This window comes from Nelusetta ayraudi, unplaced genomic scaffold (assembly GCF_046127955.1).
Source record: "Nelusetta ayraudi isolate G7.1 ecotype Tasmania unplaced genomic scaffold, CSIRO-AGI_Nayr_v1 ptg000151l, whole genome shotgun sequence".
NCBI classification, from domain to species: domain Eukaryota; kingdom Metazoa; phylum Chordata; class Actinopteri; order Tetraodontiformes; family Monacanthidae; genus Nelusetta; species Nelusetta ayraudi.
Window position 1 is genome coordinate 2,046,343 of NW_027466201.1, and position 22,172 is coordinate 2,068,514.

The following is a 22,172-nucleotide window of genomic DNA, read 5'->3' on the forward strand; positions in this document are numbered from 1 at the left end:
AGTACTTTTACTTTTACCAGAGTATTTTTTTTCCAGAAGTATCTATACTTTTACCTAAACACAGAATGTGATGAATACTTTTGCCACCTCTTTGTAAAATACAATATTTCAGATCAGCTTCATTCGAACAAATGCGCTGGGACAACAGTTGATTGTTTTGCAAAGCGCAGCCGCTAATAATAAAAAAAACAACAACCTTTTTTTGGGGACGAGCTTTTGGACGGAGCTGGTGTCAGGTGTCGTTATAGGGAGTTACACACAAACAAACACACGCACACACAGAGCCATTACTTCCGCCACCGTGGCCCCTGTCACTGCTGCCGGCGGCAACCTGTCGAAGAGGAGCGTGTTAGCAAACACGGCCGAACAGGTGGCCGTGTCGGTGTCACTCATGCGTGAGCGGCCTCAGCTGAGCTTGTCAAGGCCGCCGCTTTCATCAACAACACACATAAGCCGAGGCTGTGGACCCCGACTCATTTAGGCTCCATTGGAAAACACCCACCCACTTGGTGATCTGAGTTGGGTTGAGTCATGTCAGACAAGTTATTTATTTTTTATTTTTTTCCACTGACGCATTAGTGATGCGCTTTTTGCTACATCCAGATTAGGCACAGTCGAAATTTGCAAAAATAGGCGCTAATGAAGATGTGAAATGCTTCAGGGATTCCAGATGAAATTGGGATGGAGCTGCACAAATCTTTTTTTTTTTTTTTTTTTTTTGATTACAAAATGGGTGACACAGTCGTGCAGTTGTTGGAGGCTGCCGCCTCACAGCAAGAAGGTTGTGGGTTCAATTCTGGGTCCGATTATTCCATGGATCAGCAAACGCAACCAACATACACAGACATCTCCACCCTGCTGAAATAGATCAGGGTGAACGCAGACCACCAGGTCGTTCTGTGTGGACACACGTTTTAAATGTGGCCGTTACTACCGATGTACATATTTAATGTAATGAGGCCCCGCTGGCAGATGTGACCCGTCACGTGACCTGGTTGACAAAAACCAACACGCGGCTTCTCGAGGCGTCCAGCTGCTCCTCACGGTGAGGTGGGAGGTCGCTGGGTTTTTCATGTTGAAGGGTAGAAAGACTCAAATCTGTGGAGACTCGGTTGGCTAGCACATTATGAGGTTCGACGTGTAGAATCACACTTGTTGTTGTGCGGATTCATTTGAATGATTGCTGATGATGTTTGCTGAGGAGGAGAAGAAGAAGAAGAAGAAGAAGAAGAAGAAGAAGGCCTTTATTTATCCCACATTGGGGAAATTTGGTACACCATACAGTGCAATGCGAGCAATGTGACGACTCTTATTCATCCTTGACGATGTGACCCCCGCCTCTCCTCTCCTAGTGTGAGTACATTTTATCCTCCTACATTGACCGATGATCTGTACTTCAAAGGTGCCACGTGTTGTAGAATTCACAGGATGCTTTGGTGCAGAGCCCTTTGTGATGCCATAAAGGGCACACCCACCTTGCAAAATATGACACCTGTCTTAAGTCAACATCCCCGGCCCTCTGTTTTTGTGTTCCGAGAGGCATTAGCGTTAGCAACAAGCTAAAACCCAGGGAATTTTTGAAGATGTTTGGGTTTTTTTTTTTGCCTTAGGCTGCAAACAGAGGGTTCAATATGCTATGTTCTGTAATTTTTCAGGGGTGGAAGGGGTTATAATGTATCATGCATGAGAATAACAATAAAAAAAAAAATCTAACGATGGGTGTAATATGAAAAAAACAAAAACAAACTGTGTGTCGATGCTGACGACAGGACCAGGTCGAAGGACACAAGGAGGGAAAGGGGGGGGGGAATCGACCGCAGCAGCGTCCCGACAACCACAACAACCGGCAGGCAGGTGCAGCGGAGCAAAACCCTACTAGTACGTTGTGCGTCAGAGGTGGAGGTGGAGAGCGCGTGTGTGCGTGAGAAAGAGGGAGAGTGAGTGAGGCAGAGAGAGAGAGAGAGGGAGAGAGTGGAGTGGCAGCGTGTCGGGAGCCCCTGACAGACATGCGCAGGAGCGTCAACGGCAGCGGCAGCAGCAGCAGCAGCGACGACACTGCGCTGCGTTTCCGCCTTGGCTGAGCGGCGCACACAGCCGAGAGGGGAGGAGGGGAGGCAGGCAGGCAGGCAGGCAGGGAGGGAGGACGACCGACACGCATAGGAGAGAGAGAAGGAGAAGAAGAAGAAGAAGAGAAAATCTTCATCATACAACCGACGCTGCGAACACCAGCGTCCCTTGCCTCCCGCGACTCTCCGGATTTTATCTTATTTCATTTCATTTTTTTTTTTTTTTTCCTTCCCGAGCGCCCGAAAAAGGAGCGACCCGCGCCGGAGCACATCCAGCATGGAGACTGCGCTAAAGAGCGAGCGCGACTACTGAGGAGAACGAGAGAGAGAGAGAGAGAGAGAGAGAGGGGAAAAAATGTAATCATTAAGGCTGACAATCAGGAGCACGTGTGTGTGCGTGTGTGCGTGCGTGCGTGCGTGTTTGACAGAGTGAGCGGGAGATTGAGTGAAACAAACCACCGTTCCCTCCGTTTCGTCTGATGCGACTGATCTGAATTGTTTCCCCCCCCCCCTCTCTATACTTGCAGAGCGAGCAGCGAAGGGAGCGGGGGACATTATAAAATAAATAAATAAAAATGAAGAAGTTCAACATCAGGAAGGTGCTGGACGGCCTGAAGGAGGTGTCCTCCTCCGCACCGTCCGTCCAAGTGGGGCCGCAGGAGAACCACCTGGTCCAGGAGACCATCCAGTCCGAGCACTTCCAGCTCTGCAAGGTGAGCCAGCCTGCTCTGCACCCCCTCTTCCTCCTCATTCTCCTCTTTTTTATTTTTCTCCATCCCCCTAAACCAATCATGTCACCCCCCCCCCCCCACCCCCCATTTCCAGTTCCTCAATCCTTCAATCTACGCCGGGCTCGTCCCATCCCAGAATAAATGCGGTGTGTCTGATCAGCGTCTCAACTGTCAGAAGCACCTGCTGGCTGCAGGCTTGGACGTTCACCAGCAACATATTAATATACGGCGTAAATATAGATGTATATAAATATATACATAGTGAGGGTTGGGGTAATTGGAGCCTTGGTTTGAGACCCTCAGTGTCCTCCGTCACGCGTGCTCATGTTTCCAAAGTGACGAGGACGTTCCTCAAAATCATCACTTTCTAAAATTGTGAACATTGGGCTGCAGATTTATTTATTTATTTATTTATTTATTTATTTATTTTTTTGGGGGTATGCCCCCTCCCCCATTTTTCTGCTGCTAGTGTACTCGGCATGAAGTGTCATATCAAGGGGTTGGGCCACACTGATCCCCAACCCCATCCCTCCATTGCATAATCTGCTGGCTTGGGATTAGCAAAACGGTGCTTTCCAGATGACGTGCGTGTGCTCGCGTGTGTGTGTGTGTGTGTGTGTGTGCGTGAGCTGTTAGTGTGTGCCCCCCCGCCAGGCCCCTCCTCCTTCTCGCCTCGTCTAATCCTTCCGGAGTCTCTCCATCCTCTCCTCCGCTCTCTCTCTCAGACACACCTCTCACCATCGCCTCTCTGCTCCTTCCTTTTCTATCGCATGCACGCGTCCCTCTTCACTCCACATCACCGATCCGTCGGGAAGGTGGTGGTGGTGGTGGTGGGGGGCGGGGGAGGGGGCACTCACGGTCCCTGAGGTGAGCCTTTTCAAAATTGAAAAGAAAAAGGAAACAAAAAAAATGTCCATCCTTCCCTTCCTTTCCCTCCCCTTCCCCTTTTTGTCCGGACAACAACAAACAGGGTGAATAAACGCTTGCGCCACGTCCCACCGCACGGCTCCTCTGTTACGTTAAATTACAGTCTGGCTGAAGTGTCCCCTAATGGTTTGGCTGTGGTCTTTTTATAGGCATCGCCACTATCGACCCACAAATGTAACCTGCTTGATTGTGATGAGCTCGTTTGGATGCAGAAGTGTAGTGTTTACCTGGCGCTCGTCTCTGTGTCTTTTGAGACGAAAAGCGTAGACAGGTCGACCTTTTTAACTATCTTTCCATCCAACCTTTTGGAGTGCTATCTTTTCCTCCTCACCTGCCAACAAAAGCCTTCATAATCCAGGAAGAACCCCTGTGATCTTTGGCTGGTTTTTGAGAGAACGTTGGCAAAACCAAAGGCGTCCAAGTCCGATGTTGTGAGCAGATTAGCTCTGAAATGTCACCGTCGTCGTTTGCCAGGAGGAGTTGTGTAGGGCGCAGCACCGCCAGCGCACCCGAAGGGGTCTAGAAGGTGCTACTGCTCTCGGTTCTGGAGGCATTGAAGTGGCGTCTTTATCCTCCGCCGTGGCCCAAATACGTCTGTAAACTGCCCGGTGCCTGACTGAAGCGTCTCTCAGACGAACGATTCAAGACGCATGACGTTCGTAGCATCTCTCTCTCTCTCTCTCTCTCTCTCTCCCCATCTCTCTCTCTCTCTCTCTCTCCATCTCTCTGCTTCTTCCAGCGAGGGAGGCAGGTGCCGCTTGCCGCTCCCTTATGTAACTCGCTTTAGCCTCCTGCCACTGAGCAAACAAATCCGATGGCCCACCACCAGCTGACTGATGCCATAAAGCTGCAGTCACACGCGCGCGCGCGCGCACACACACGCACACACACACACACACACACACACACACACACACACACACACACACACACACACACACGCACACACCACCTTCAGTGTATGTATGTGAGGGGGAGGGGGGTAAACCAGAAAACATCCAACAGCGCAATGTCCTCCAAAAAGACCTTCCACTACACCATAATGGAATACCTGTTAGCGGCGAGGGCCGGCAGATTTTGACCGAGGAAATCAGAGGGATTAGGGAAATGGATTAATGGTCATAGATAAAATGAACAAGGACCAAGGTCTGTGCACTTCTGCATTCAGCATCCCCCCCGAATGAAACACACTCGCGCTGACCCGCTGTGACATTCAAATTGATCCCCCTCCGCCACGCCTCTCTCTTCTCTCTCGTCCAGACTGTTCGTCATGGCTTCCCCTACCAGCCGTCGTCCATGGCTTTCGACCCGGTGCAGAAGATCCTGGCCATGGGAACCCAGAGCGGTGCCCTCAGACTGTATCCTTTTTTTGAACGCGACTGAACCGTGACTTCACCGCCGTCCCCCGAATCCGAAAGGGTAAGTGAGCTGCTGCCTTCATGCGCTCGCGTCGTGATGTCGGAGGAGGTTCTGGCTGGAAGTTCACCTGGATCTGTTTGGCTTCTGGATGGATAAGCTCCGGATGTTATCTTGTGGAGAAAACATCAATAGCTTCAAAGCCAAACAAGAGTTTTTTTTATTTTTATTTGAATCCCCGTGAATACCCCATCATGTCATCATATCGTCTCATACCCAGGAACTGCTGCTTTCTCTTTTTGGATTAATTCTTTCTCCTAAACTTTTGCACGCACAATCTCACACTTAAGTGTTTTTTTTTTCCAATATATGGTGGTGTTCTGTCTTCTCATTTGAAGTTAAGTTGCCAGCACTTGTGGAAATGTCTCAGACTGCCCTGCCAACATCCTGAAATATGGCAACAACTGTAGCACAGTCTCAACTCCTGGTGTGGTTGGTACCCAAGAAGTTGAGAATGTCCTGCTTCTGGTGATCTGAACGCTTTGCATCCAAATCATAGCGAAGTTTCTTTGTTACACGTCCCCCGAACTCCATCTCCCATGGATGCCGCAACTTTCGCTTCTGTCACCGCCGTAGTTTGCAAATGTCCGCCACCTCAGCCGGCCAGCTCCCGGCCAGCCCCGTGCCGTCCTATCTGCTTGGGTGAGGCCCAGGAGGGAGGCGGGTGAGGCGGCTCCTGCTGGCTTCCCTGCAGTATCGGCAGTTTCGCTCAAACGGGGACAACAGCTTGCACTGAAACGGCACCGCGGGGAGTCGTACGGCTCGGGAGAACGCGCCGGTGTCGGCTCGCCTTTTTACAGGTCCTCCATGTGTTCCCCTGCCTGTCCGACAAGCCTTGCCAGCTCATTACGCCGTGATGAAGAGCTGTCCGCCCGCTCGTCCTTCGTGGCCACCCGCTGGCAAGACTGTGGCAGCGCCTCTGTCCCGTTCACCTGCAGCAGGGAAAAATAAAAGAGAAATAAGGACGGAAGCAGGGGGACTTGTCTCCAAACACGGTCAACAGAGGTGATTCAGTCCGGACGCCTTCTGTTTGTCTCTTCTCTCAGAGATTGATGCACCACCTAGCATTTAAATGAAATGCCTTTCTCAAACCTTGTCAGGTTCAACAGAACGAGCAGGTTTTTACGAGCCTCAAGCAAAGAAGGTTCTCTGAGCGGTGCAGATGCGTTAGTAGATGAGGGATACAAATCCTTCCCCGGCTACACGGTGCTGCGTCAGGACTGATGCAAGAACTTGCCGAAAAAAGGCTTAATGGGGCTTATGTCTCACCGGCTGCCGTGAGCTCCCGACTCTTTAAACGTAAACTTGAGAATGAGGGAAACAAAAGCAGAGCCTTGAACTTCACCAGCACAGGGATGAAACCCAGACTTTGCTCCATCTTGTCGGACAGTTTCTCCCGGCTCAAACTTTGAAATGGAACTGGCGGCGGCACTGGCAATTGTTTCGGGAGTGATAGAATCTAATCTGATTGTGCGGAGTTGAATTGGGAATCATTCTTCTATTGTCTGGTTCTGGCTCTCATCCTGCGGTGTCTGTTTTTCTTCTCACTTCTCTGTCTTTTTATCTGATGACAACGATACAGAAGAATTGAAGGATCTTAATGAGGATAGTGAGCTGCTTTTCACACCTGGGCTGCTTTGCTTTGTTCCAAAACAGATGATTTTTGTTCAATTCAATTGGCACATTTCTTATTTGGTTTTTTTTCATGAAAGTGGAATGAAGCTCTCAGCCTCATTGGGCTTTTTTTTTTTTTTTTTTTTGGGTGCATCTTTTTGCACCCCAGACTAAAACAACAATAATTGACAGCAGCAAAAAAAGAGTTCAGTGCAGCAAGGCTAAAGATTGACATTTGGGCAGATGAACACATTTCCCACACTGACTAGAGATCTCTTTCCGCCTGTTGCCAGGCAGAACATGGAACAAGGCTTTATCTTCTTACTGAATGGTCAATCTCAATGAACCGCTGCAAGATCTTTGCTTAAGTTGCTCAGTGTCTTGAGCCTTTGTTGCTTTCACGTATATCCAAACCAATCAAGTCACAAGGGAAATGCCCCCTTTGGTTTGTAGCCAACTTGTCAGGCTTGAGCGCGCCTAGTGTCATTTGTTTCTTTTGGGACCGATGCGCTGCGGATTTCCTACTACTGCTCTGCTCCGGTAGAACTTACGTGATGCCCTCCGACTCCTGCGCTGAGACACACAAGCGCCCCAGAGGCCTTCTTTTTCTCAGCTAGCGGCTGCTCGGGGGTCTACCCTTGTCTCGCCATGTTTGCATGTGCGTTTGCGTCGCCTGGCTGGGTCCGCCACGACACTTGGCTGTACCTCTGCTCCCAGTGAGGATTACTGGAAGTGGCAGACCGAGGGGGCCTCGGCGTGGTCGCGTGGCACAGAACCGAGAAGGCTAAAAGAGGAGGCGCAATGTGTTTGTGCGCGTGTGTAAATATGTGCCCCGGCGTTGTGTTTGTGTGAATCCTCGGAGGAGACGGTTGATCCCTTCAAGTGCGGAGACAATCGCCACTGTGATCTTCCCAAAATTGCCTCGCGTTTGGTGCTCGCCACCGACCCACTGACAGTGTCCCATTGTTGTTGTCCTCAGCACCAGGGGGATTAAATTAAAAAGAAAAAAGAAAAAGAAAAGAAAGGCGGGGAATAGACCAGGGCCTGCCGCAGACTGCTGGGATAAATGGGAAAGAGTAGCTAAGTCAGGCTTTCCCTCCGCTTCAAGAGCTAATGGCCAAGAATAGAATCGGTATTGATCCGTGTGTGGTAACGCATTGAGACAGTCATGCCCAAGTGTGCAGACACTCTTCTGTCAATTGTTTATGTATATATATATATATATATATATATATATATATATATATATATATATTGTTTTTTCCCTTTCCCCTGCATGCAGCAAAAGGAAGTTATGGGATTTTTTTCCCCTTTTAATGCCTGTAAGCACATCACGAATTTCAGCTTTGCCTTGGATTGACAGTGCAATTTAAAAAAACCCAACAACAGACAAAACAGTTTTTTCAGCTGCATGTTCTCTCATTTTTTTTAAAAGCAGCACAAAAGACTGCAAACTGATGATTGGACCTCCTACTTTGTTTAGCATGTAGGTCCAACAGTTTTATCTCTCGGGCTTTGCCCGACGCCTCTCAGGACTTTAGCCCATTAGCTTAATGCTGGACCTGTTAAACAGCTTCAACCGCAGGCTGTTGACACGTAGCGCTGGTGTGACATTGCTAGCAACAGCAGCCGCAGCAGCAGACGGGACAGATCACGGCTGATTCGGCACGACGAGCGTCATCTGCGAATCAATCACGCAACGGTTAATGATATTATGAGCCCTCGAAGGAGGCGGCTGAGATCCGCCTTCCTCCGCCTGCAGAGATTACCTAAGATTAGACTGTTGATCGAGCTTTGTGTCAAAAACAGCGGGATTCTCCTGTTTGCCGGGTGCAGAGTCTGTGTCAACAAAAGATTATTATTTTTTTTTTCCTCCAAGCAGAAGAATTGGAGGATGGATGTCAACAGACCACAGACTGTGTCTTGTACCTTCCATACTGACAATTCCGCGACTGGATGATTTTTTTCCCCCCACATGCTTCCTTTCGATAATTGAAATTTATACTCTGCTGCTTTAATTTATGTATTTAAAGGCGACGATAATGTGGGTGGAAATTAGCTGTTTTTTTTTTTCTTCTGGAGCGTTCTCTGTCAGTCCTGAACTCACAACACAGGGTTGCAGTGTTTCGTCTGAAGAATTTATCATATGGGAAAGAAATCAAACTCCTATTTTTCAGATTGAACCTTGAATCTTTTGCCAGAACCAAAAGCTGGAAGCTGGAAACTTCCAGATTCTGATACTTGTGGATGAGCAGATTTTCAGCAGATTTTCATTGGTGTTTTAGTGTATTTCGTATCCGAGCTCCTATTTTCACAAATGATTGTAACTCCACACTTACCTTTTTTCTTCTTCTTCTTCGGAGTACATCTATAAAGGTCTTCACATTAGATGGTGAAGAGTGATTGCAGCTGCGTTTTCCACTTATTTTCAGTAGCTGTGGGAGCAAACGGAGGATAATTAAATTGGGGGTGGGGAGTGGGGAGGATGGGGGTGGTGGGGAGGGAGTAGGGTGGTGAGCTTGTGTCGAACACGTTTCTCCAAACACAGGCAGAAATCTTTATTCATCTGTTCGACTGTTTAGCTGTGTCTTTCTTCAAGGCCGGCGCTCTGGCCAAATACGGTGGTGCGGTAAAAACGCATGTCCTCCTAATTATTTCTAACGATCCCTGTCAGTTGTGGCCGTGGCCGACCGTTCTGCGGCAGCTGGCTGCAACAAAAGGCGACCCCAGAAACTGAGGTTTGCAGCAGCACTACCCCAACACCAGCGCAGCCAGAGACGCCGCTCGGAGTCAGACTGTGAATCGGTCCTGTCTCGGTGTTGACGCAGAACAAAACTGGCTCTGCCTTTTGTATGTCCTTCTGCAGTTGGTTCCAATCCCAAGGCCCCTTAATTTTTTGATCCAAAATAATTTTGTCATTTTGTCTTTTTCAAGTAATTTTGTCCTAGAAAATATTTAAACTTTAATTCTTTATCTACACATTTCCAGTTCACATTATGCTAAATTTGTGCAAGTTTCTTTCTTTTTTTGACAGTGCGTCAACATCCTGGCATTCTTCTTTTTTTGGAGGCAGTCATGACTTTTTGTGTGGCATTTGCATCGGCGCCCTTATGGGAATAATTCCCTCACTTAAATGTCACTTATTCTCCGTTTCCTTCTGTAATATTTCCCCCATAAATTCCACTTTACCCCACCAGTCCTGTGAGCTTGTCCTCCCATTGTATGATCGCACATTACTCAGGGTCACCTGTTTGGCTGCCACAGCCCTGTACGACCGTATTGTGAGTTGACCTGACCATGTAACAGTCATGTTAATCAATCTCCATCTGCACAGCTTGACAGTATTTCAATGCAGAAGTGAACCATTGTGAACGTTGCCTTCCTCTTCTACCTTCATCCGCTGGATTTGGCGTACAGGCTTTGAAACGTCTCTTTCAGATACAGCGCAAGCCTCCTGTTAGCCAGTTAGGGCGACGCTGGCAAAACTCGCCGCGGAATGAGTCAGCAGGTTAAGTCGCTGCGTTAATGATCGATACATGTTTGTGCGTTTCCCATCAATAACAAGACACTCAAGGAATCCATCGAGGAACACTCCTCGCCCCGGATGCTGTGTCTAGGGCTCAAGCTAGCAGTAGCATATGCAAGGGGTGTGAGGGGAAGGGTGAATTCTGGGAAAGAGGAAAGTTATCACCCAAAATCAAGAGGGATTAGTGTCTCATCCCAGTTGACCTCGTTTTACAGTTTAACGCTGTGGGGGAGACTAAGAAGAGGAAATGACTTGAAATGGAGGCGCTTTTATCGCAGCTGATATTGTAAAAAAGAAGAGTCAGCCTGGGCCATTTTTTTTTTTTTTTTTTTTTTCCCAATTCGAGCAGAAGGGTGAGAAGCGGAGTTGGTGAGGCAGCCAGAGAGCCGGAGATGTGTGGCTTTCATGTCACTTCGCCGCACGTCAAGCCACCGTCCTGGCTGGAACAAAAGATATGCGTGCCTGCAAACTTCTGCACTGTCCGACCGCTTCAAGTCCCCTTGAAAAGGAAGCCCTGCTGTTGCAGGTTTTCCTCTTTCAGCCGCTGTCCGCCGGCACGCGGCTCTGTCCGTTCTATTGCTTCCCAGAAGTGGAATAAGACTTCTTTTTGCTGCATCAGTAGCGCCAAAGTGCAACTGCTGCCGCCTCTCCCAGTCCAATATCCTGTCAGTGTGTCCCCCGCTTAAGTCCTTTAGCCTTGACAAGCCCCAAATGGGATCCGGGTTTTGGATGATTAAAGTTGTGCTGTCATGTTGCACTTGTCGTCAATAATTTAGCACGCATTTAACTCCAGCTTTCCTTGCCCCCCCGCGTCTTGTCCCTCCAATTTTTGCCAGCTCCACTCCTCCTGCTCGGCCTGTTTGCGTCCGGAGCCGTTTGACTTTCTTTGAAGGTTATTTATGTTTCTCAACCACCAACTGCCAGATGGAACGTTTCTGAAAATCCTTTTGGAGTTTTTCTTACGCATCCGTCTGGCAAATAGTCCATACAAAGTGTTTGGAAAAAGGGGAACCGAAACTTGGAAGGTGAGCGGGCAACCATCTGCATATCTGCACAAGTTATACCACGTCAGACGGACCAATCGGATGGGTTGCCGGGCAGTATTAGCCGTGCGTCACGGGTCCCGTGCACTGCAGGGTTTGACAGAACTGCTGCCAGAGCCAGTCTGGAGTAAAGTCAAGCAGCGTTGTGCACCGAGGGAAAGCCTTTTTTTTTTTTTTTTACCTGGACACAAGTAACTGTTTTTAGAGCCTGGTTACGCCAATTTTTTAAACCGGGTGCTGTTGGTGATAATCTCAAAACGCCACGATAGAATATCATTGTCTGCAAGTCTATCTTGTGAGAATATTTTTTTTCTGGACAACCAAGCCTTTGAGGTCGAGGATTCTTGACGGCAGACGTGTGGTAAACACGGAGGACTTCCGTTGCTGACGAACACTAAAGACGTTTTGTCAGTTGGACGATGATGTTCATAATGTCTTTGAACACTTTGATCATTGCTGATAGTTGATAGTTTTCCTCTGTATCAGTCAATACTAGGTCATCAAGTGACATTTCTGAGGAGGATAGAAGTCATCCTGTCGGAACATGGAAAGGAAGCGAGAGAAAAAAATAACTACAGAAACTTTGTCAGTATGGATGAGGGTCATAATTTGCCAAAGTTGCGTTTAAAATGTTTTTTTGGCTTTTTGTTTTTTGGGTTTGTTTTTCTTAAATTGTGCACGCCACTGCAGTCACCGACTTGTGCACTTGCAATTCCCCACAGATGACTGGCGAGGCTTGAGTGGCTCATCATAAATGGAGCGTGTCGTGTGTGCTGCAGAGAATAAATTGATCCAGTTTTGTAATCTCACACACCGGGAGGCTGTACCTGACTGCGGTCTTGGATGGTTGCTTTAACTCTGTCTTCTCCGAAATGCACCACAGTGTTTTTATCGGGCAAATTATGCAGCTTTGGAATTGCTCATCATTACCTTTAAAGTGCTGCTCTTGATGGCGTTAGACGCAGGTAGACGTACACAAATAAATAAAATTTCATTTTAGATCCTCATTAAACCTGGTGATGGATGCAGGCCTCCTGGAGGCATTTTATATTTTTGTTTAATTTCATTTAAACTGAAGCTGGTTGTCCTAAAATGTGGAGATTCAAGTCGGCGGTGGAGACAGGAATCACAACAACCTGAGAGCAGTTTGAAGGAAAGAAGCCTGATGCTGAACGTTGACAGGTTCAATCCCAGTGACAAATGTCATTGATCCACTCTTGAGCCACCCGGTCAGTTGGTACACAACTTGTACATGCTGTCTGAGTTGTCAGACTCTGGATTCAGTGTCAAGCCCCCTCACTGTTTCCTTTTGGAAAGGGAGTGTTTAAGTCCCTGCTCCCCAAACACAGAGTCCCCCGCCCCCGTTCTGCCTGATGGTTCACTCTCAGGGCTTTAGGTTTACTGGCTTCTCCACACCCTGCGAGCACATTTTCTTTTTCTCCCAACTTTGTTTGGAGTCAAACCCACATTGAGGGTTTGCTGTAATTTCTAGAACAGTGTCTCCATCAACGTTTACAGCGGCGACGTCTTCTCTTTTACCCTGAAGGTTGGAATTTGATGTGTCATTCAAGTTGACAGCTTTCCAGTCAGCGAAACTGAGTCAATGCATTTATTTTCAATGGCAACCAAACAGACCAAATTTGGCTAATACATTCTCAGCCAGTCAGTGTTGATTAACGGAAACTATTTTGAGTTGCAGACAAAGGTTCCAAGTTAGTCTCTTCCCAACCTGGACCTCCAACTTTAGTTTGCAAGGGTTCTCTCGAGGTAGTTTTCCACCCACAGTCCACACAAGTGTGGATGGTTGGTTCTGTGTGTATGTGGCCTTGTGATAAACTGGTGACTTGTCTGCATTGTACTCCCCTTGCATTCACTGCGAGACCACTAGGATAGTCTCCAGAACCTTGGAGTACAGGATGGGGTCAGGGTGAGGGTTAGAAAATGCATGGATAGATTTTCCCAGATTTCTGTTGAAAGGCGATGAGAAGGGTAATTCCTGGGCTAAACTAGTAAAATTATTTGTCAGTAAACCTAATTTGATGGTGTATTCCACTCTTTAGTAGGTTGCATGGTCATAGCACTTACAAGTCAGCTCCAACTCTACCGGGCGTTACGTCTCGTAGTGTGGAAGAGTGGAAGAAGAACTTGACACTAACCGATACATTTGTGTATTCGCTATTCCAGTGTATGTATGAGTGTGTAGTTCCTCAGCAAGTAGGTCATAGTTGACCGCTCCTGAATCTTTACCCTGAAAATCTTTTGGCCCAATAAAAAACTTGCTGCCGTTTTGCGTGCAACAATCCTGGAAGTACACAGACCCACCCAACCACCAACCACCCAGCACCCCGCCAGTGACAAGCAGAGAAGTGCGGCGCCGTCAGCCCCTGGTGATTTATGACAGGATTTACTCCTCGTCACTGCTGCAGCTGCTGGTCGGGACCACGTAGCTCCCCGTATGGATTTGCATTCATATTAGACCCCGGTCAATATGCGTCGCCTCTGTTAGGGGTGCTTTTCCCGAGCGAGGCGCCGTATCGTTAACAGGCAAGTTTCCAAAGTAAACGAGCGGGCGCACTCTATTGAATTTGTCCTCCTACACGGGCGCGGCGTCTGAGTCAGGAGTTACGGTACGTGTGCGCATTAGCATGTTGTAGCGCCGGGGCCGCCCATCGATTTCAAATTGCAATCTGTTTGTAAGTCTGAGGCCTCGGCTGTCGTTACACCCTGATGGACTCCCCGGGCGATAAATCACGTAAAAGCGGGTTCCCGTGAAGACCTCTGCTCGCCGCAACTCTCTGAACCCGACGCCGTGGAATTTTTATTTATTTGTTTATTTATTTATTTCTAATCTCGATAAAACGGCGGCGGGACCGCTGCCAAGCAGGTGTTCGGGACTCGCCCCGGATCAGATTACGCCGTGTTCAGAAAGCCTTTTCGGCTCGTCCGCTGATATCATCAGCGCCTCGCGGCCGCCCGTAAATCCCACCACTCTGTGACACGTCGCCATCATCCGTCAGATCGTACGCGACGGCGGCGGAGGAGCCACGTCGCACCGGATCAATTTCAGAGGCGTATCGGAGCTTTAATGAGCCCCGTGATGTCTTTCAATTACCAAAAACATCCGTGGCTGTACGTTGAGGACGGGCCGAGGCTTAGCGTTCGCTGCAGCTGGTCCAGAGAGATGAGAGTTGAAATACGAGGGGAGGCGGCGGGAAGCGTCAAAGGTAAACGGCGTGTTTGCTTTGTTCGCTTTCAAGGTGACATGACCACACAGTCTGGAAAATATAAAGGGATGTCCTCCCCCGTTGTAGTATAGTTGAATATATCGTCCAACGTGGTTCTCAACTGGTGGAGTTTCAGGACACACATTTATTCCACAGCACTCAAATTGATTCCACCAAAAGAAAAATGCTAGCCCACTTTCTATCTTTTAAAGTAAATAAATTGTTGAAAATTATTCAGGATATTAAATTGAATTTTGTGTCCTGCAAAATAAATGCCCAACATTTTATTTTGCATTTTAGTGCCTTGTCATTTTTTTTTTTTATTACTGATCGTTTCTGCGGTGTGGGTAGGTGAGTGATATCCCTATGTGCATTTGGGAGGAGCGAGCAGGGTTTTAATTGGCTGCAGCACTTCAGTTGAATGTTGTTTTTGTCTTTATTTATCTATTTTTATTTTACTTTTAAAATTTAGATTTAAAATACCTTTAAAAAAAAAAAAAGGGGGAAACCCACAAAGCCTCGACCAAATCAAAACAGCTCTGCGACCCACCAGTTGAGAAACTCTGGTTTAAACCCTCCGCAGCCACAAGCCAAAGGTGGTGCTTGTCACGCTTCCCCCACCGTCTCCTCGGCGTGACCTCAAGACTGCCCGTGTCCTCTCTACGTGGCCGTCGGGTTTTCAGGTCTCCTCTTCGTAATATAAATTGCATATTCATGCGATTGGATAGCCGTGTGTCTGGAAGGTTTGCCAGAAGCTCCATTTGCTCCGCTCGTGCCCGATGATGTCTCATTAGCCCATCACAGTGTCTCTAACCGGTGCTTAAACATGCACCTAGCGCGGCTGGGAAAAATCGCACTTTCATGGCCGCCTGTCATATTCTTGGGAGGCGTGTCACATAAAGAATGATCAGCCAACAAACTCTATATCTTGTGAAGCTGAATTGCAGGGGAAATAAGGGAACATCTGCCTGTGGTTCCTTTTTTTTTTAAAAAGGGTATTACGGCAATTTTTCTAGATTTAAAAAATCCATTCAGTTCTGTCTTGCTGTGGCTGCCGTCGTAGGTTTCTGTACAACTAACCAACACGTTTGAGCTCCGGACGCATTTGCTTTTATTTATTTACCTCAGACGGGAAATTGTTGGTTCGGTTTCCTGTTGAGCTGTGTATCTCCCCGCTTACTCCTAAAATATTTAATGAATAACCCATCGCTGATGAGTAAATGGATGAAATATTGATGCGTTTGCATCCTTCTTTTTTTTTTTGTTTTGCCTTCCACTGATCAGAGACAGAGAGTATTTGAGAGCCTCGGTATGTTGGTCCTGCTCTCCACATGTTGATAAGTAGTTCCACAATCCACGCTGTCGTCCAAACCGGAAGAAGGACCTTCGCACTGGAACCGAATTGGTGCAACCAGGGAAAGTCATTTGTTGATTTGATCCTTCAGGGATTGAAAATCTGTCAAACACCATTCTAAAAGATGCTCACCAAACCTTGTGTTGCCTCATCGCCAAGGTAAAGACATCATGGGAGCATACTATTTGGTAGCCAAGGAGACAGATTTATTGGTTAGCATTCTGTCAGAACAAGGTGTAGTTGGTGGCTCTTCCAGATTACGTGAAAAGAAAACATTTTTTTTCATGTTTTTTGTTTGACCTTCGGAGCCCCAAAATTGCGGCAATCAAATACTGCTGCACTTGGATAAGAGCTTTTTGGCGAAGCCTTGACAAATATTTGTTTTCACATTGTGCATCGTGAGAAAGGATTTTAAACAATTGGGATATTATTTGTCCGTATCCCAAATTGCACCACTTCAGCAGCTCCGATTTTCCGAGACGTCAAAGCCCGAGCGGCTAATGGTTACGGGCGGTGTAAATGCTCGGTTATGACCTTACAGAAACCTTGATGCCGCTGTCTCTGTCGGCAGGATCTTCTGCGCGCACACACGTTAACACATCCACACGCACGCACGCACGCACATGCACTCTGGAAGAAAGACAGAGAGGTTCCCCAGATACCGGACCTTGAGGAATTGCCTGTCACCGTGTTTGCTCGAGCCGAGATGGGATTCATGTGTGTGCCAAGGCCCTGGAAGACCGAGGCGAAGCTGGATGTGGCTGCAGCTGCACACGCACACACACACACACACACACCAACTCACTGTAGGTGTGCCCTTGGCTGCAGTTTGATATTTCCGTGCAGACTCAGACAGACCCCGGCGTTTAGCCGAACACGCGTCCGTGTGACAGGCCCTGCAAAGTCCCCGCGTGCGATAACGATTGGCATTAGTCCTCCGTGAAACTTATTGCTTTTCCTCGAGGGGCTAAAGGCTAACGCTAGCTGCAAAATATTGCAGGCTGCATCAGCAGTAGCGAAGAAGGTTGCCCCGAGACATTTCAAAGGAATGAATGTCCCAGTGGGTCGAGCCTTGGCGTCGCAGTGAGGCACAAAATTTGACGAGACTGTCGACTCGGTGTGACTTGATGCAGTTCATGCAATTCCCTGCGATTACGTGGAGTGACATTGCCATGATGGAATATTATCAATGTAGAGTGCTGCTTTTGTCTTGGCCAGCTACAGAGAGAAGCATATAGTCACCAGGTATCTATATGGATGACACACAGAAGATGATCTGAGTTCTTTGCACTGAGGTCCCGTGTGACGCAAACTTATTGTGACTTGACCAATGTTTTCTTGAGATTAAGTGTCTCTAGAAAGCATGTTCAGTTATGGAATTTAGACATCTGTGATGTCACAAAGGGCACCACTACCTTATTGAACAGGTGTTCTCTTTAGGTCTTTTTATGTTCCTGCGGGAAGCTGTGAACCAAGGGCGCAATTTTCCGTTTTCTGGAGAACGATGGAGTGTTTTTTTTTTTTGTGGGATGAAAAGCAAAGACTTCGAAACAGGTTTTAAAAATAATCGGACACTTTGCCGTCGATTTCCACCAAGCACCCCTGGAGAACTATGCAAATCTTGACGTTTGCCGCCCCCCCTTCCCCTCCCCCTCACCCCACTGGTAGCCGCGCTCCCTCATGTTGCGTCGCTGCCGGCTGCCCTTTAGCCGGCCGCCGCCGCCGCGGTGCTGAGCGCCCGCGGGAGAGACGCACACGCGTGGCGTGACGCGATGACTCAGGTCTCTAATGCCCCCCCCCCACGCCCACCCCCCCCATCTCCCACCCTCTCCCGCTCTCAGCAGCTTAGCCAGCCTAATGCACTGGAGGCCTTAGTTTGTGTCCAGCGTGTGTGTGTGTGTGTGTGTGTGTGTCGGGGGAACATGACTGGCCGAGGGGCTGTTTGTGCTTTTTCCGTGTGATTGGAGCAGAAGGCGGATTATGTTGTGACGTGGTGTCGGCGGCGGGAGGAGGACGAAGGGTAGGAGGAAGAGGAGGGGGTGAGGGAAGAGACAGACGTGGTGGGACTTGGCTGAGGAGGAGAAAGAGAAGAAGAAGGACAAGATGATTTTTACAGCCATACTTATTTTATTTACATATATATACAAAATAACAAGAAGATGAAGAATAACACGTGCGTAAAGTTGCGTCCAAGTTCAACTAAGTGAGGAGGAGGAGGAGGAGAATTCCAAGGACGACGATACAAACGGTGACTCGGAGCCAACGTGGTCGTCTTTCTCTGGCGGTGCTCCGTGGTCGTCCCTCCCTGGGCCTGTGAGCGGGGCTCCGTCACGGTGGGACGGGGCTCCTGACCCGCTGGGGCCCGGCGAACGCAAATGTCAGTAGCTCGGGAGGAGGGAGACGCCCGCTATTACTCACCCAGCACACGGACCACTGCGGATCCTCCTGGTTCCCTTCCACCTCCTCCATTCACAACATCAGGGAGGCTGGCCGGTGGAGACGGGGTGCTAGCGCCGCGTGTCTCTTCTAAACCCCACAGACACACACATTTTCTCTGCTCACACATTGTTGGCGAAGCAGCTAATTTGTTTGCCGTCCGCCGGGGACGCAGCCGAGTGATGACGGCGGAGCGGAACAGCCGCGACCGGCCGCTTTATTCACTTTACGCTGATGTTACTGTGGCGGCGGCGGCAGCTGGTCTCGCTGCCCATTTTTAGAAACTGTTGCTGCATTGTCATGCATTTTTAATGGCTGAGGGCCACTGTGGCAGTGCACATTCACTGTATCTGTGTGTGTGTGTGGGTGTGTGGGTGTGGGTGTTTGCATAATATGTGCTCTGTATGTATGAGTTGCGTCGTAGTACGTAGCAGAGAGCCAGGTGAGCTGCAGGACATTATGCAGCCCATAAGTGCCCGAGTTTCTCTTCTTCTTCTTCTTCTTCTTCTACTCTTGCAGCGTATGTGCTAGCTTCTATTTTGTTTCTGTGTGTTTGTTTGTTTGCTTGCTTGCAGTCGTTTTCTCTTTTTTTGTTCCTTTGCTTTTGGACAGTAATGTGATGTGACTGGCTTGGACGCGCAAGCCTGAATCGTTTTTTTTGAAAGCAAACCTGTGGGGTGGGCTCGCATTCCCTGGGGTCCCCCACTCTCCCCACCCCCACCACCACCACACCCCTCCAGCTAATGCTTTTTGCGGGCTCCCGAGAAGCGTCTCTCTGCGAAAGAAAGAAAAAAAAAAAAATTTAATTTGACGCTCGGCCAAAGCCCAAAATAAACCGACTGACTGTCGAAAATAGAAACGGAGCGCCTAGCCCGCTTTTTGTTTTGCGGACGCTGATTGAAGCCGACGTCCCTTGTGCTTAACGCGGCTCCATCGTCTCGGGTTAAAATAACATGCGGTGGGGCGGGGGGGGGGGAAACAAAACAGGAATTGCATTTTTAATGGAATCGCAATGAAGTCTTCGCCACTTTTTCGCGGCTCCTCTTGATTGCATTTTTGGTCAGTCATTGGTTATTGGAAGGGGACATACAGTAGATTCATCGAACATGGAGGTGGTTAGTCTCTTATCAGTGCTAAGCAGATTTCATGATGCAACTGTGCCATGATGCAAAAACTCCCCCTGACCAGATGCTGAAACATCTCCGTAAATCAGCCCTTTGTGATGTCACAGAGGGGCACTGATCCCCCTCACTCGCGAGCCATGTGCACGTTCAGAGTCTGCCGACTCCAACGTGTGGACGGTCCAGCGAAGCGTCAGCCTTAGCGAGAAGCTAAAACCGAGCGCTTTCCTCTGAAGGCTGTAAACAGAGGGCTAACTGTGCTCTTTTCTGGATGCGTAAAGAGTTGGTGTGAGGCTGCTCCAGAAGATGAAGGTGTCGTGAAAAGTCAAAAAAAAAAAAAAAAAAAAAGGAATATTGGATGAGTGGGGGGAAACATTGCGTTGGCGTTGCAGGGAAGAGCGTCTTCGCCAGTGCACGTCAGCCGTCACGCTCGGGGAAGGGCGAGGAAATAGACGGCAGGAAGGAATAAGAGAGATCGGACGGAGGAACGGCAGAGATAAAACACACACATACACGTACACACACACACACACACACACGCAGACAGATGCTACGGGAGGGGAAAAAGTGCGACAGAGGGGGGATTAGTGGCTGCACTCCCGCCTCACTGCCTGACACGCAGTGATGAAACGGAATACATCACGGCCTTTGTATCCTCCCCCCTCCACTTGCACACACACACACACACACACACACACACACACGCATCCATTCACGAGAAGGGACAATCCTCTTGACTTATGTAACTGCCTTTGTTGCACCGTGCACCCACTCTAGACCCCTCCCCCTTAAGGCCAGTGCAGTGTGTGAGTGTGCGTGTGCGTAGACATCTTATCCTTTATATTCTATACAGTCCTGCTAGTTCTGATCCATAGCGCTGCAGAAATGTGGCGACACACAAACCAATTCCCGTGCTGTGTGTGTGTGTGCGTGCGTGTGTGTGTGTGTGCATATATGTGTGTGTCTCCGCATGTGTGTGTGTCACAGGCAGACAGATGGACGCGTGAGTCATCAAAGCGCTGTTAACCAATTTAGCGCGCGGCGCGTCAGCGTGAGTGCTCGTTCTTCTTTATTAATCCCTTTTTCATCCCGAGCTCTTCCTTTCCCTTCGATTCCTCGATTACCTGATGCGCTCTGATTCACTACCTGCGCTAATCCACAACACAGGCGCGGCGCGGCACGCGGCGAGTTTAACGGCGGGTTAAGTGTCTTCCGCGGACAAAGGAGCGCAGAAAGCGTGACTTTGCCGCGTGTGTGGTTGAAAACCCCCCCCACCCCCAAAAAAACCTTTAAAGGTCCCGAGCGAGGCGGCGTCCACTTGTAATCGCGGCGCCGTCAGCGCTCGCCACGGAAAGGACAAAGTTCATCCTGGTGTCTCTAGCTTGCTCTTCTTGGCACCAAAACCCCCATAAATAAGTATCGGTGCTCCTTGTGATGTCACAAAGGGCACTCATGCACACTGGCTACGCGACCTCCAAGTCTGTAGTCAGTGTGATTTTTTTTTTTTTTCACATCTTGTTTAAAAAAATCCATTTAAATAAAGTTGCGTGCAAGCTAATTGTGGCGGCTAGTTTTGTAGCCTTGAGCGGGAAAATTCAGTTTTTCAAAAAATTGCTTGAAGTTGTATTTTTCAAGCTGGTCATTTTCGTCTCATTGCACATTTTCTGATCCCTCCACAATGATTTGCAATATCTGCCCTTTTGACCTTCAACCTTTTGCGGTCAGTTTCCCGTGAGCCGACACGACACGTTGGCAGGAAACGCACTTGACGAGCAAAATGGAGCGCGGGCGCTCTCCGGGTTCCGCTCGTCGACTGCCTAAGCTGCTTGTCCGCACGTGCACGGTGGTCTTTAATGACGCACGACTGTGCACGATGACCGCCGGTGCCTGCAAGTGTGCAAGAAACGTACATAAACAGACATTCAGAGCCTCCAGATGAGGGGGAAAGGACTTCTTCTGAATATTCCGTTGACCTTTATTGTATCTTGTTTTTCACGCGCCGTACATCCGCCCTTTCAAAGTAAATGTCTCGAATTTTAGTTTTTTTTCTTTTCTTTTTTTTTAATTGTCCCCCATTAAGTACAAAGACACAAAGCCAATTTCCGTTTGGTTTCAATACCGGTTCCGGAACAAAACTTGTACCAGATGTTTCAAAACCAATTTAATCATCAACAAAAATTTGATGCCATTTCAGCACAAAACTGTTATTTGCCATTTTAACTGGTGATTCAAACCAGGATTTCATCCAAATCAAGTTTGTTGTGTTGCTTTGCTCCTCTGTCACTCTAAAATAAAGAGAGCTTGATGTCGAACCGACACGTGTCCATCGCCACGTATCACGTCGTTATTCTGAAAGGTCGACGGTGCCGGTCGACATCACAGGAGCTGCAGGCAGATGGTCACCGACGCGGGGGCTTGAACCTCCGTCCTGAAGGTGAAGGACGTCTTCCTCGCTTGTCGTCTGTGTGACTCTCAAGCCTTTCGATCCCCGCGCGAGTCGACGGGCGGAGCGCCGCCGCGGCGCCCCGATTAATATTTCAGATGCCGCGTGACACTTTTTTGGCAGGCGGGTGTCTTTTTCAGCGTCGCATTGGCGGCGACGCGTCTGATTAGACGGCGCAGGAACGACGCCGGCGGAAAAGTTCCACGCGGATGAGCTCATTCGTCTACGCGTTCAAACAAACAAAAAAAAAAATCCATGAACGCTGGCATGG

At 48.6% G+C, this 22,172-nt stretch overlaps 1 protein-coding gene across 3 annotated transcripts in view; it reads left to right on the forward strand.

Moving 5' to 3' along the window:
- The first annotated feature begins 1,335 nt into the window (after nt 1–1,335).
- LOC142879946 (syntaxin-binding protein 5-like) overlaps nt 1,336–22,172 on the forward strand; it is an 88,007-nt gene continuing 67,170 nt past the window's right edge. For 2 of the 3 annotated variants that reach the window (XM_076013527.1, XM_076013529.1), the window contains exons 1-3: nt 1,336–1,878; nt 2,594–2,779; nt 4,985–5,082. In XM_076013527.1, the coding sequence (XP_075869642.1) occupies nt 2,642–2,779; nt 4,985–5,082 (236 nt within the window). In that variant the 5' untranslated portion in view covers nt 1,336–1,878; nt 2,594–2,641. The remainder of the gene's footprint in view (nt 1,879–2,593; nt 2,780–4,984; nt 5,083–22,172) is intronic. The other variant, XM_076013528.1, reaches the window with a different exon arrangement.